Here is a 17,000-nt window from a genome sequence, read left to right as displayed (position 1 = left end):
TAAAAAATACAGTATTTTTAAAGTTAAAATAAGATTAAACTAACGAAAACCAAAAGCAAAGTGATGGAGAGATAGGACGCGCTTGTATATCGATGACGTAATACACGTAACTGAGGAGCGAACGAAAGAACCGAGTCGAATTAATTAAGTCGGAAAAAAGAAAGTGTGCATTTTAATCGAGAAAATGCGAGTATTGTATTAATCTTTAAAATATTGGTGTTAAATCTGTCTTATAATAACATGACGACTCCCGTAAATTGGGTTATCCGATAAGAATAAAATACAATACCAATATAGCCCTATCGTTGAAAAAATTCGCTTATTTTTGCTCACCTCGAGTTTTGCTTAGTAGAAATGGCTAAAAAGTGCGCAAAATACGTACGGAAATACGGTATTACAGCACCACATGTATTGGACGACCACCTGTCTAAAAGACCACTTTTTGAAGGAACGGTGGGTGGTCGCCATAGACATGTTTTACTGTATTTGCATTCCTTAATTCTGAAGAAAACAAACATAAAAGAGCGCTTTTGGGCAAAAAAGGCAAGCATAAGCAACAATGTTAAATTTTGTCCCAAAATTTAGTGTCACCTTAAGAATACTGCCGATCATACCAATAACTGTAGCTAGTGGGGGAAAGGAGTTTCTCTAAATAAAACTTAATTAAAAACTTTTTACGTTCCGATACCACGCAAAATCATCTTAATAGTTTGACCTTTTTGTCGATTGCGCATGAAACTGCCGATCAAGTAAACTTAAAAGAGTTAATAAAAAAAGTTTGCAGAACAAAAAGTGAGAAAAAAGTTTCTTTTGATTTTAATATAGTTGATGTACTTTTGTTTAATTTTTATAGAATATAAGTTTTTTGTTTAGTTGTACAATAATACATTTTTGTAATATCATTAAAAATGCATCTAGTTAACAATTTGTAACTAGGTACAGATATATTTTAATTTTTACTGTTTTGTACTACTTGATTGTTAATTTTATACTGTATTACATGTTACTCTCTAAATAAATTTAAGGGGCGGAAATTTGTCTTTTTGTCCGGGACGACATAAATGTTGAGGGGGCTCTGATGTTGGTGTTAGTGTGTATTTCGTTTAATATCTCAGTTTGGGATGAAGATTAAAGAAGGAAATTTGGCACAGTAACTTGTGTATGGGGAGCATTGATGCTGTTAAATTTTGGTGGTGAAAGGTCAAGGGGTAGAGGGACAGAGGGTGGTCACATCTCATATCTCGAAAAGGTCGGACTTAATGAAGATGTTATTCGTTATTAACATTTATAATTTTTTTTAATTAAACTCATCATTAACGTCAAAATTAAAGTTTTTGCCATTTGATAATAATTAAAAATATAAAAGGGTTTTTATAACAAAATTTCATAACAAACCGCGCGACATATAATTTTATCTATTTATGGGAAAGTAAAAAGCCAGAAAATATAGGATAAATAAGGATTTTAGAGATATTTTAACCAAAAAATTAGATAATTTCTCAAAATGATGATCGTCATTATTAAGCTTTCAATATCAACTTTAACATCAATTTTAAAATTGATCTAAATATCAATTTTAAGGTATAAAAATATTGTAAATTTCACAATTCTACACATTTTCAATCGATATTTCTTTAATATAATTCTGAAAATTTAGAACTTCCATTGTTTACTAGAAAGTCGATAGCCTTTAGTCATCCAGTTCTGCGTAGTTTCAATGACTGGTATTATATTGCAAAATCCGATATCATTGCCAGACTATTGTGCAATGTTAACAATGACAACTAACCATTATTAAATTGATACATTCACCTCTAATCAAATATTTATCCTTGAACGTCTAAAAGTAAACATCAGGTCGAATTTGCAGGCGTAACGGTATACAGGGAAAACCAAAATTCAGTTAACCATTATAAAGAATAGATTGCTGTCACCAGGAGCGAATTCTCTGGACTTGCTTAGCATGCGCCACATGCTTAAGAAAAAGTTTTGACTGTCAATATATTTTTTATATGAGAACAAATATGCCAATAATAATTTATTCTAGCGTGTAAGCTCTTTTATCATTTGTGTTTCCTTTTACACTGGCAGCTAGCGGCTAGCCGTTTTAAGTCAGTGCGATGCTTGCGAGAACGCGATCGCTTGCTCGTGTGGTTTTTCGCAGCAAATATTCGAAGCATTTAATACAGCCAGATTGTATCGAAAGCTTGTGGTACTCATACATGTATCGTGTACAGGGGCGGATCTACATAGGAACTAATGTCCTGCCTCCAGTGTCAGCCCTGGACCCCCAGTGTCAAGGGTCCACAAAAATTGAATTATTATCATAAATTTTTAATACTTTTTCGTTATAATATATTTCATGTGAAGATATAATGGGCGTTATAATAGTCCATACTTTTTTATTTACACCAAATAACGTTTTTGTCTATTGTTTAGTGCTAGAGATAGACCTATTATCCTTATTATAACTTTCAGCATGCCCAAAAATTTTGGTCAGGATTCGCCCCTGGCTCTCATGTTATAGTGTTTCCGCCTGTTTTTTCATATTCGCGAGTATACAAGTGTATTATCAAAATATGTTAAGTTCATTTTCCTTTTACGTTTCAACCTTAAAAAAACCGCCAAGATGTTGCAGAAATTCGAAATTTTGTTAGTTTTTTATTTGTATTCGGCAACACGACGCATGGGCTATCTCTCCAGGGGGATAACTCCCGGGAGAACATTCTGTGGAAATCTGGCCCCTATTTAGGCGAATAAACCCCGAAAAACGCCACGTAACAGGCTCTTTGGTTAGGGACAAATCTTCGACCAACCACCAGTGTTCAATAGTTCTAGCTTCGTCCAGGCACACAATGGAACAGCCCAGGAATGTTAGAGGCTGGGCATAAACTTTTTGAGTTGAATCCGCAGAGCTAAGGCCGGATGATTAAGGTATAGGCCTACTGCTTGGTAGACGAATCAGGACTGGTCGGAAAATCCCAGGAATTTTTCGGGAGTAGTCTGTCCCGATATGTCGGGCTCCGTTCCTTACTACCCGACCGCCTTATTGTGGGTCTAGCCCAGGGATGGGTAACCTGCAGCCTTTTGGGCCAACAAGTGTGGCCTTCTGCGACCTGTGATGTAAATGTTGATATATATTTTTTATGACCTTTATTTTTTTGCTATAGTTATTATACATAAATTTACAATACACACACGCATATATAGACGAGAGGAAAAATAACTGTGTTCAGAGATGTCACTCCCGGAAGCATTTTTCTATAAACCTAATCAATCTAAACTTAAAGCAACGTGGATATATAGGCAATATTTCCTTCTGAACATGGAATCAACATCACTTCCAATTAATCCGGACCATGAGTTTAAAAACCGGCCTGGTGGCAACACTAGTCACTAATCTCCCATGATTTGGCACTTTACCGTGAGCAAACGTTGTATAGTTTGCGGCGGCTCTAAGACGTGACGAAGTGACTTGTGAGACTGTAAGTCTGAGTTAGTTATAGCCTCATTTAAAAGCGTACATTCATGAGTGCATACGTTGTTTTGCAGACTTCCTTTTTATCACTGAGACTTAGTAACAGTGGTCGAATTCTCTGTTAGAACTACCGCATACTGCTCCAAATAAAACTGTTTTAGATAAGACACGATTAATCAGCATCCGAAACCATGTTCTTGGAATCTTGGTCATGACTTTAGCAATTGTAATTGTTTTGATTGAAAACCGTCGATATTTGACATTATTTCTATATTAATTGGATAATGATAAATAATAGTAGTCTACTAATTACAGAAAAATATATTACGAATCTAAATTATATTTATTTTCGAATGGTAGTGACAATTGCCGAATTCAAGACCAAGAATATGGTTTTGGATGCAGCGTTATCCTGTCTTGTCTGAGATCTAGTATTTTTTTCTGATCGTTTTTTTTCTGGGTCAGTGTGCGGCCGGCCTTACTAATTTCTTATCATCCTTTTATTTTTTATAGGTATTTCAGAAGAAAACATTTTCAACCCATAAGTATGTTTATGGAATTGAAACGAACTTTGAAAGAAGAAAATAGGATCTTCAATGAAGCATGGGAATTACAATATTTTTTAGTAAATAGTGGAGGCAAAATGTCTTGTTTTCTTTGTGATACCACAATTGTAACGATTAAGAAATTCAATGCACAACAGCATTATGCTCTTCATAAAGACAATAAATATGCCAAATTAGTGGGTGAGGATAGAATGATAGCACTGCAGAAACTGAAAAATGGAAAACAGAAGCAAAGACAATTTTTTCATTCTATGTTACATCAAGGGAATGATGCGACAGAAGCCAGCTATAAAGTTGCATATTTACTTGGAAAAAATGGTAAACCATTCAGCGATGCAGAACTCATAAATGAATGTATTTTAAAAGTGGTAAGATGTATAGATTCAGATAAAGTTAACAAATATGAGGAGGTGCATCTTTCAAGAAGGACTAATACAGATAGACAGCATGAATTGGCTCGTGATGTAACAGAACAGCTGAAAAATATAATCCAAAAAGAAAATGTATATTACTCAATAGCTTTGGATGAATCGACAGATTCCATTAATTCAGCACAGGTATTGTATTTTATTTATGTTATAACTGATGATTTTCAATTATATGAAGAATTGCTTGCTTTAGGCACCCTTAGAGGAAAGACACTGGGGATAGATATTTTTAACAACTTCAAAGAGCAATGTCACAAAGTAGAATTAAATATTAATAATTTGGTAAGTGTGTGCACAGATGGTGCTCCAGCTATGATGGCTAAGAATGAAGGATTTATTGCATATCTTAAAAGAGAAATCAAAGTTCCAAGTGCACTGATTGCTTCTCATTGCATTTTACATCAGCAAAATCTCTGTGCAAAATCTACCATTCTAAATGACACTTTGCAGAAGGTTATAGGCCCTAAGTATTGTGAACTATATTCGAGCAAATGCCACAAAGCATCGTCAATTTAGAAGCATGCTGATGATGGATGATGAAGTACTTAGTATAGATTTGCCTTATCATTCAGGCTGTCACAAGGGAAAGTATTGGTCAAAATTTTATCTTCACGAAGCAAAATAATTGACTTTTTCAAAGGAAATAGCAAATGTTGTCATTTATCAGATTTAAACTTTTACAGAGATGTTGCATTTTTATGTGATGTGATGTCAAAACAAAATGAGTTAAATATTTCGTTGCAAGGCAGAAATAAATCTATTTATGATATGTGGCAAAACATTCAGGCATTTAGAAAAAAGTTGTTGTTTTTCAAGTTTCTTTTGGCTAAATCCAAACTTTCAGAGGAACACTTTCCCCACTTTACGAAGGTAATGAGTGAAAATGAGGATATTTCTGGATCTTTTGGAGAATACGAGTCAGTTTTAGACTCATTAGTAGAAGAATACAATAAAAGATTCAGTGATTTTGTAAAGCATAACAGCACTCTTAAACTTGCTTTTCAGCCTCACTTAGTTGATGTATCAAAGGCTCCAGAAGATTACAAATGGAGCTTATAGAAATGTCTGAAGATAATATCCTGAAATCTCAGTTTAACAACAGGGACGATCCCATTGAAATTTGGAAAAAGGCGATAGAACATGCACGCTGAATGATGTCCTGCTTTTCTAAAACATACGGTTGCGAATCCACATTCTCGTACTTGACGCAAATCAAGAATTCACTAAGAACACAGTTGAAAAATGAACATTTAGAAGACCAACTGAAACTAAGAACCACTATGTTTGAACCTGATATCAAAATGCTTTCTCAAAAGAAGCAAACTCAAAGAAGTCATTAATTTGAATAAAGAGTAAATACTTGCTGAAAGGAAATATTTCAAAATTTTATATTCTCTGCGTTTATATGATTCTCTTTTTTTAAAAGATTGTTGTTCATTTTCTTATTACTTGTATAAAAAGTTCCTATTGAAGTAAAATAACTTAAAATGTAGTTATTTTCAATTTTTATTCACCCGTCTTTCTTTTATTACATAACTTTCAAATTACTCAGCGGCCTAAGCCTAGGGATAAAATGACAAAAAAAAATTTCAATGCGGCCTCTGAATTGTAATGTGGCTTTCATGAACAAAAAGCCCACCCCTGGTCTACCCGAACCCATAGTGGGCTTGATAAAAAGACCCTCCTATTATCTACAGGGTGAAAAGAGTAAAAAATCAGAAAAACTTTTCGGGTTAAACTACCTCATCGGAGTCCCAAACCAAAGTACCTCAGTCTAATAAAATGAGTTACTTTGAAAGGCAATGTTTATCTCATGCACAGGAAAAGAAGACATTATTTGCCTATAACATCAATTTAAAGAGCCTGCGCGTCCCAAATTGCAATTTTGTTTTAATTTAAGAGAAAAGTCTAAAACAATGCGCGGGCATAGTAATTAATTACTTCTTAGTATATTCTGTAATTTAAAATGCAGCTGAAAACTATTGTATGATATCGTATTTTTATCAGAGGTGTAATTGTAAGTACGAAGAAAACCCTTGTACTTTGAGAACATCTAAATTGGACTTTAGAGTATGTACAGTACAGTACCTCGGCTAAAAATACTGAGCAAATTACTTCTTGCACAGATTTTTGCGCTGATTACGTATAGGAGTTTTTTTTATAAGTGGTATAAGTCCACTTTTGGAAAAATGAGTTAATGATAGTTTTAGTGAAGAATAGATGTCTTATTTTTATATTTATAATAACAAAGTCAATGATGATAATATCCTCATAAATTAATCAAAAGAAGTTTAACTGTAAAATGTTATCGCAAGAATATTTATTTATTTTTGTTTTGAAAGTGGAGTAAGTCCATTCGTAATAATCAATAATTGAAATAACTTTCCTTAAAGTCTTTATAACGGAAAATAGCTAATATTAAGTGTAAAGAAGAAATAAGATTGAAATATGAATACTTTGTTATTATTAGTTATTGATATTTTAACGAAGTAATTTACTTTTCATAGTGGTTTATTTAAAATTTCTTATATAATATCACTGAAAATATTTCTTAATATTAATAAAGTTGATTATTTGTTTACTTGAATGTTCTCATTTTAGTTATTATTGTTTACATTAAAAATATATATATCAGAAAAGCCAACTTCAATTAAAATATAAATTTAAAATTGTTAATGTTTATATTTTTCATAATTTGTTATTATTGAAAGAGTTATAACTCCATTTGTAACTAAAAAAAAAAACTATAGTTTTAAAAACATTGCCCGCTTTATTAGCGTTTGCCAATATTTTTTCGTTGATTCAAACGCAAACCCTTAAATATCTCAATGTATGAATAAATGGACTTATACCACTTTCAAAATGAAGGTCTTTTTTTGGTGCATTTAAGCCGTTTTGCAGATACTGCGCCACAAAGCTACGCCTTGCTCATACGAAATTCAATAGAAGATTCAAACTTGGGATGTCGATTTACTCCGCCCCAAATGTACTGTACCTGCGATTCCGTCTCGAAAATAGAAATCTAATAACAAATAACAAATGGTTTTCGATATCACTTCGACGAAGGCGGTTACACGAGTTTCACAAACTCTCGTCGAATTGATAAATGTGTTAAAAACTATTACAACCAGTGTGCATGAGTGTGAAAGCAGACTTTGCGCAATTAACTTAATAGCATTCGTTCCAATTTGCTGATACGGAAAATTGCATATCTGCTTTTCATCAAGGTACAGTACATGGACCACCTTCTCAATCTTTCATCTCCGTTCCTTATGTAAAGACGTGGCTATTTAGTCACCGTGTAGCAGAGGATTCTCGCTTGTGATTAGTGAGTACGCAAATTAAGGGGAGGGAAAAAGAGTTATGGAAACTGAGTAACTTATCGATATTACTTTTAAGACATTACACTTTAATTTTTATATAATGATTGTTTCGTTCCGTACATCATACAAATAAAAATAAAAAAACAAATAAACCAGCAACAAGTTGCTCAAGTTTCCCCGGAAACATTTAAAATTTTGGTGGCGCCATCTGTTATCATATTTTACTAAGAAAACTTTTTATATTTTTAACTATTATAAAATGGCAAAAAGTTTAGTTTTGAGGATAGGGATGAGTTTTTAAAAAAGTTGTAAATGCTAATAACTGGTAAGATCGTCATTAAGTCCGACTTACTGGAGATAAACACGACCCTCATTATCTCCCCTTCCACTTTTAACCACCAAAATTTAATAGCATCAATCCTCCTAATAAACTAACTTTCTTGCAAAATTTCAGAAATTTTCGATAAAAAGTACAGGAGTTATTAAGCTTCAAACAGGGTGAACAAAATCATACTGCTCACGACCCCACGCACACACTGACATCCATACATACAGAAATTACTTCCGAATTTTTTTGCATTTTTTGATGTTTCAAAGTGTCCGAAGTCCAAAAACGTAAAAATTTTGGGAGTCTTTTTTTTTAACCTATAGCTATATTTTCCCTCTGTTATAAGCAGGGAAAGTAATAAAAACTGAGAAATTTACATGCAAGTGTAAAATTTTAATAATAAGAAAGGTGAAGGAATAATAAGTAACTCTTGGCACCCTGGTACTTTTTAATTTACGACTACACTGCCTAGTTTTATAATATTAGGGCCTGAAAAATATTTTTGCTTAGGACCCACATTTTTTTAAATTTGTAGAATTTCTATGTAAGCTAAAAAAATTAGTGTCTGAGGCCTCACGCTTTTATTAAAATTTGTTGAAACGGGAAGAACCTCCTACATAATAGCTTAGGGCTTTAACAAATCGAAATTCGGCTCTGCTGAGGGGCTTAGATATATTAAAAATTATTTCCGAGTGTTTATAAATGTCACTGTGACTCGCTGTGGTCTTACCTCAAACACGCAATCTCCTACAGAAGTTTTATAACGTAGGAGGTAAGATAAAATTAAACATTTTTCTATTTTAATCCCCAAAAATGAAGTTTATTTAAATAACCATCAATTTTCTGGATTGCAGTTTTTATAACATAAACATTTTCAAAATCAAGTCACTTGTAATATCCCTTACAGAGGATCATAACTAGGCTCTATCATAGAGAAATCAGCAGAGCTATTTTACTTTTCTTGTATTTTTTGACCAAATTTTATTGTTTATAAAATATAATACAATTTTTAATGCAATATTTTTTAATACACTGAAAGTCCTCAAGAAGTTACGTTGTTCAGGTTTCTCTCGACCTACAGTATATACAAGCTAACATTTTATTGAATTTATATATTTATATACATGCATATATATAAATTCATGCGCCAGTGTAAAGTATAAATTATATTTCTATATATTAATATTATAATAATGTTAATGTTGAAAGTGAATACTGTTCTGTATTTGACTGCATGCAAGTACAGTATATAGTTATATACAGCCTTTCAACATATATACATAGAGCAGGATATACATATAAGCTAAACAAACTGCAGCTTAGGGCCTCGCATTATGAGTCTATAGCTTAAGGCCTTACATTTTAACATGTATCATTATTTGATGGATAGGAAGGGCCTGTTATCAATATAATGTTATAGCATATAACATATCAAAGCCACAACATGTCTAAGTCCAGCAGGTACAGTACATACACAAATAAGCATATATGCATATATAGAATAGTCCATTTATCAATTGCAAATGTATTTTGCAATATACATTAAATTGAAAAGGTGTCTTATGTGAAAGTTTATTATTTTGAACCAAATAGAAATTAAAACACCCGTTCTCTTTGTGGGTAACTTTGATTTTCAAATAAAACTTCTAATATTTTTTATTATTTTTTAAAAAGTTTTTAAAAAGTTAGTATTTTTGAAAAATAATACTGTACTTATAAAATGATTTTTATAATTTTATAATTTATTACCACTTAAGAAAGAACAAGAAAAATCAAAAATAAAAAATTTATATTGAAAATTTATGTAAAAATACAAATTTTTATAAAAATATCTTGAGTGTTAATTTCGGCAAATGTTCAAACAGTGACATTTACTTCAATGCATTTCTCAATAGGTTTTCAGAAACTGTACAGTGCTCTTCAAAATTTGTGAATCAATTGAAGCGCAAGTATCAATAATACATTGTTGCATATTTTTACACATTACGGGTACCTCGTGATAGCACTTTTCTTTTAACATTCCCCAGAGATGAAAATCTGGAGATGTCAGATCTAGCGAATGATAAATATTAATCTCTTTTATATTATTTCATTAAACTTTTTTCATTTCTATCATCCCTTCTTTACAGTGAAGTCTTATTTTTCAAAAGTACTAAACACGCTAATAACTTTTTAATTTCACATTAATCAAAAAATTGCTTGGAATAAACTGCTGTTATTTTTCAATAAAGAATCCAAAAACACAGAGATTGAGGATATTCGAAAATCTAGTTACTCCCGCCACACGCACAGGGAAGGGGTGTTTTAATTTTTATGTGGCTCAAAAAACCCTCCAAAATAAATTTTCATATAAGACATTCTTTTCAATTTAATGTATATTTCAGGACATATTTGCAATTTGCATTATAAATGAATTACCATGTATATAAAGTTACATATATTTTAAAATGGTGATCATTTTTTCAGCCTAAGTTTATCACCGTTTTAAAATATCTGTGATTTTATGTGTAAATTTTATAATCATCCTATAGGGTGTCCCAAAAGTAACGAAATATTTAAATTTTAAAAATAATGTATTATTTATTTATTAATTGGCAAAGTTGTTACATCATTTTAAAGGATAAACGTTGCAATTAAATATGGAATAAAATATCTGACAAATGTCCCCTACGACTCTTCTGACAAACTCATATTCTTTTGACAAAATTGTGAGGCCCTGGGTTGGGATGAAAAACATTCTTTTAACCATATATCCAAATAAAAATTAATCTTGATCTTCGCGATTAATTAAAATTAAAAGAACTAAATTATAAAGGAAACGGGAAAAATAAAATTATTTTAATATTAAAACCATGCGGTAAAAAAGGAGAAAAATTAGTAAATTAAATTCTTGATGGACAAAAATATGAACAGAAAAGAAAATGTTAGTTAAGTAGAAATAAGTTGAAATCAACTAATTTGTACTTGAATATTTGTAATCTTGAGAAAAAATGGAAAGACAAATTTTTATGACAACGGATACATAAATCGTAAATTTAAGGAAAATAAATTTTAGAGCTTTTTTTGTACCTTGTGCATATCATTCACGTTTTTTTCTACATTCCCTTTTAGATGGGACATACTAAATCACTGGTTTCACATTGAAATCCGTAAGTAATATAAGATGGGAGAGCAGAACAAAAATATCAAATATTTTAATGGAAAGTTTTAAACTCCTGTCAACTATACAGAACTATCATAAAAACATACCAATAAACTTCTATCGGTTGGGTTAAGTTATAAATCTACTCGCGATTCACATAATCAGACGAAGGCGGCCAAATATCTAGCAGGCAGGCGGCTAACAGCCCATAACCGGTCCTGGATATAATCATTGGAGCGTTATACGTATGTAGCTTCCACCAGCTAAACCTAAGGCGCCTTAGCTAAACCAGGTGAGGTTGGTGCTCTGTAAAGCGCATGCGTATAATCTGGCTGCTTGGAAGCTGACCTGGTTTCGACAATACAACGCTTCCATTCTGCCACTGATATTCGAATATACAATAGCAATCTTATTATTATTTTTTTCACATGTAGTATAGAAATTTGTAATAAGATATGTTCATACGGTGCGATTATTTTTATATTTTAGAAAATGCGAGAGAAGCGGCGCTTCCACCGCTTCCAAAGACGGCACGCCACTGGTGTAATCGCTCAACCACTCCAAATTGTCCACGTTGGGCATGCATCGTTTTTCTTTGCACACTCTTTTCACAGCGTTTCATTTGGCATGTTTCTTCGACCGAAAATGCCACGTAATTTGCGCACAGTCGCATCAAAACTTTCTCCGTACTTGTAATAAATTTTGATAATCATTATATGCTGCTCCATATTAACCAACTGCAATGTGATTACTACAAGATGTCACTGTATGTGACACTGCCAACCCAACGGGAGAAAATGGCGCGAAATTTAAATCCTGCGTTAATTTTGGGACACTTTATATCTACCGTAGAAACTAAGATGACGGGTTTAACCAATCAAAAAATGGATCCCATCTCTTTTGAAAACTAAAAATATGCAAAGAAAATCGATTAAACACAAGGTTTTCTTTATAAAAGATAATTTCAGTCATCTGTTTGTGATCGGTGCAAAAGAGCCCGCTGCTCTCCATTTCTGAGTATAAATATACTATTACTGTATACATATACAGGGGGTGAAAAAGTAGATATACAATTGTTATTATGGAAAAAACACGCAGGAAAAAATATAAAAGAAAAATCATTTATTTTTGTGAATAAATTAAATTACAAATAAGAAGAAATACGACGAAATAATAAAAGATAAAAAATAACAATAATAACGAACACCAAACATCTGTATTTCTCAGATTTACAACTATATACCTATTTTTGTACTCCCCGAATATCGGCATATCTTAAACTTGCAATTGCAATGGTGTCAAAATATTTTTAAATATCTCATTTTTAAAATGTTCTTGAAAGATACATTTATCCACACTTTACGTGGTAAATAAAAATGCTGCATCTAACTCTTAACCCCAGCAAAGAATAAAAATAGACTTAAAATTCTTTTTTATAAAATGTTCCTGTTGGGCTATCATTTCAAATTCTACTTCTTAATTTAGCAAATGAAAAATATATTTATAGTTTAGAGTCTCCGTTGATAAAAATCTAATTTAAAAATTTAGTTTTGTATCTCAAAATAACCAGAATGTAAACTGCAACTTATTTGTTTTTGTAGTCAAAGTTTTGCTGTCCGACCAAGTTAATTGTGTCTCTTGTCACATATATTCATGTCAGATTACCAGAATATGAAGTGTTTATTTTAAATTTTTATGTAAAATTATTTAATTAGTTATATTTACGATAAATTCTAAAGATAAATTGTTGCGTCTTAATTAATAAAAAGGAATTTGTAATAGGAATATTAACCATTATCTAAAGTCACCATTTTGGAATCCTTCGATCTTCAGATTTTCTAAGAAATTTCGAAGTATTAATAAAATCTTATATTTTATTATAATAAAATACATTTTAATGAGTAGATATTTATCATAAAAATGTTTAATATAATTGTTTATAATTGTGATTTATTTCAAATATTTTACAGTTTAATTATGAATATTGAAACTTCTGGATGAAATTCTACGTACAGTACTTGTCATTCGAATTAATTGTGTAGCGATGAATCAATTTTTTTGGAATGATGAAACTAGAATATAAATTAATTTTTATTAAAATTATATTCAAAAAATTTGTAGATTTAAAAGGAAAAAATTACAAACTGTCGTTGGTATTTTATTTCTTTTTAACATCAAGAAATCTATTGAAAACTTGAAATTATATCAATAAAAACAAAAATAAAATTTCATATGTGTAACTTATACATTACAACTTGTTTTATCATAGACTTCTAGGTGAAAAATTATGAATGAGGACGAATTATTCTAAAAAGAAAACATTATGGATATATTTCAATAGCGTAAGATCATTTTTTAAAGTTAAAATAAAAACATGTCCTTTTGAATACCATTCATTATTGCTAAGCCCAAGTATATCTAGGATCTCTCATAAACTAAGACTGCCACTGCTAAAATATAAGTTTAATGATCTTGATAAATGCTTATTCTTTAATATTTTTATTATAACATATTACAATATTTTGAAGATTTTCTATCTGACTGAGGTAAAAGTCCTATTTTCTTTGTTAGATCATATTTCATTATAATTAATTTCTAATTTTTCAAGATTGGCTCCCACAGTTTAAAGTTACATGTTTTATTGAATGATTTAATCTGAAATATCAAATTTATAGCTATATTTATCAATTTATAATTAAAAAATGACCAAAAACATAAAATTATAATGCATTTTCTATTACAGAATGCCTAGAATTCAGCATTGATTTTCATTATTTTAAATGAAAGAATCACTTTAAAAGAATTATCTTAATTAATTTAAAAACCCATAACCGGTCCTGGATATAATCATTGGAGCGTTATACGTATGTAGCTTCCACCAGCTAAACCTAAGGCGCCTTAGCTAAACCGGGTGAGGTTGGTGCTCTGTAAAGAGCATGCGTATAATCTGGCTGCTTGGAAGCTGACCTGGTTTCGACAATACAACGCTTCCATTCTGCCACTGATATTCGAATATACAATAGCAATCTTATTATTATTTTTTTCACATGTAGTATAGAAATTTGTAATAAGATATGTTCATACGGTGCGATTATTTTTATATTTTAGAAAATGCGAGAGAAGCGGCGCTTCCACCGCTTCCAAAGACGGCACGCCACTGGTGTAATCGCTCAACCACTCCAAATTGTCCACGTTGGGCATGCATCGTTTTTCTTTGCACACTCTTTTCACAGCGTTTCATTTGGCATGTTTCTTCGACCGAAAATGCCACGTAATTTGCGCACAGTCGCATCAAAACTTTCTCCGTACTTGTAATAAATTTTGATAATCATTATATGCTGCTCCATATTAACCAACTGCAATGTGATTACTACAAGATGTCACTGTATGTGACACTGCCAACCCAACGGGAGAAAATGGCGCGAAATTTAAATCCTGCGTTAATTTTGGGACACTTTATATCTACCGTAGAAACTAAGATGACGGGTTTAACCAATCAAAAAATGGATCCCATCTCTTTTGAAAACTAAAAATATGCAAAGAAAATCGATTAAACACAAGGTTTTCTTTATAAAAGATAATTTCAGTCATCTGTTTGTGATCGGTGCAAAAGAGCCCGCTGCTCTCCATTTCTGAGTATAAATATACTATTACTGTATACATATACAGGGGGTGAAAAAGTAGATATACAATTGTTATTATGGAAAAAACACGCAGGAAAAAATATAGAAGAAAAATCATTTATTTTTGTGAATAAATTAAATTACAAATAAGAAGAAATACGACGAAATAATAAAAGATAAAAAATAACAATAATAACGAACACCAAACATCTGTATTTCTCAGATTTACAACTATATACCTATTTTTGTACTCCCCGAATATCGGCATATCTTAAACTTGCAATTGCAATGGTGTCAAAATATTTTTAAATATCTCATTTTTAAAATGTTCTTGAAAGATACATTTATCCACACTTTACGTGGTAAATAAAAATGCTGCATCTAACTCTTAACCCCAGCAAAGAATAAAAATAGACTTAAAATTCTTTTTTATAAAATGTTCCTGTTGGGCTATCATTTCAAATTCTACTTCTTAATTTAGCAAATGAAAAATATATTTATAGTTTAGAGTCTCCGTTGATAAAAATCTAATTTAAAAATTTAGTTTTGTATCTCAAAATAACCAGAATGTAAACTGCAACTTATTTGTTTTTGTAGTCAAAGTTTTGCTGTCCGACCAAGTTAATTGTGTCTCTTGTCACATATATTCATGTCAGATTACCAGAATATGAAGTGTTTATTTTAAATTTTTATGTAAAATTATTTAATTAGTTATATTTACGATAAATTCTAAAGATAAATTGTTGCGTCTTAATTAATAAAAAGGAATTTGTAATAGGAATATTAACCATTATCTAAAGTCACCATTTTGGAATCCTTCGATCTTCAGATTTTCTCAGAAATTTCGAAGTATTAATAAAATCTTATATTTTATTATAATAAAATACATTTTAATGAGTAGATATTTATCATAAAAATGTTTAATATAATTGTTTATAATTGTGATTTATTTCAAATATTTTACAGTTTAATTATGAATATTGAAACTTCTGGATGAAATTCTACGTACAGTACTTGTCATTCGAATTAATTGTGTAGCGATGAATCAATTTTTTTGGAATGATGAAACTAGAATATAAATTAATTTTTATTAAAATTATATTCAAAAAATTTGTAGATTTAAAAGGAAAAAATTACAAACTGTCGTTGGTATTTTATTTCTTTTTAACATCAAGAAATCTATTGAAAACTTGAAATTATATCAATAAAAACAAAAATAAAATTTCATATGTGTAACTTATACATTACAACTTGTTTTATCATAGACTTCTAGGTGAAAAATTATGAATGAGGACGAATTATTCTAAAAAGAAAACATTATGGATATATTTCAATAGCGTAAGATCATTTTTTAAAGTTAAAATAAAAACATGTCCTTTTGAATACCATTCATTATTGCTAAGCCCAAGTATATCTAGGATCTCTCATAAACTAAGACTGCCACTGCTAAAATATAAGTTTAATGATCTTGATAAATGCTTATTCTTTAATATTTTTATTATAACATATTACAATATTTTGAAGATTTTCTATCTGACTGAGGTAAAAGTCCTATTTTCTTTGTTAGATCATATTTCATTATAATTAATTTCTAATTTTTCAAGATTGGCTCCCACAGTTTAAAGTTACATGTTTTATTGAATGATTTAATCTGAAATATCAAATTTATAGCTATATTTATCAATTTATAATTAAAAAATGACCAAAAACATAAAATTATAATGCATTTTCTATTACAGAATGCCTAGAATTCAGCATTGATTTTCATTATTTTAAATGAAAGAATCACTTTAAAAGAATTATCTTAATTAATTTAAAAAAAATATAAAATCAAAATTAAATATATTAAAAATTAATTATAATTAATTCAAATTAAAGATGTTCTCTTATTTTATAGTCATTGATATAGTTAAGTATCTTCATTTATATATTTTTTTAATGTTATTAATAAAAAACTTATCAATAATTACATTTTTTATATCTTAAATTCGAGTTTTCATATTATTTACATATATTTTTTAATATACAGTATAAACAATAAATTATATTTTGAACACTTTTTTAAAGTTCATTCAAAATTCTAAATATAAATTTTAATTTAAATTTTTTATT

At 30.2% G+C, this 17,000-nt stretch overlaps 1 protein-coding gene across 1 annotated transcript; it reads left to right on the top strand.

Moving 5' to 3' along the window:
• Positions 1–542: 542 nt before the first annotated feature.
• On the top strand, positions 543–5,950 carry LOC111631834 (general transcription factor II-I repeat domain-containing protein 2-like). Its single transcript, XM_023376151.1, has 2 exons — positions 543–792; positions 3,992–5,950. Exon 2 carries the CDS (start codon positions 4,026–4,028, stop codon positions 4,986–4,988), a length of 963 nt encoding a protein of 320 aa, XP_023231919.1. The 5' UTR covers positions 543–792; positions 3,992–4,025; the 3' UTR covers positions 4,989–5,950.
• The last annotated feature ends 11,050 nt before the right edge of the window (positions 5,951–17,000 follow it).

The sequence above is a fragment of the Centruroides sculpturatus genome, unplaced genomic scaffold (assembly GCF_000671375.1).
Source record: "Centruroides sculpturatus isolate CEXI.00-Female unplaced genomic scaffold, Cexi_2.0 scaffold180, whole genome shotgun sequence".
Lineage (NCBI taxonomy): Eukaryota > Metazoa > Arthropoda > Arachnida > Scorpiones > Buthidae > Centruroides > Centruroides sculpturatus.
Note: the sequence above shows the minus strand (reverse complement) of the source record. Positions and strands in the feature narration are given on the sequence as shown.

What these genes read in the sequence shown, in the direction of transcription:
- LOC111631834 (XM_023376151.1), top strand. Translation starts at nt 4,026, where the DNA reads ATGTTTATGGAATTGAAACGAACTTTGAAAGAAGAAAATAGGATCTTC.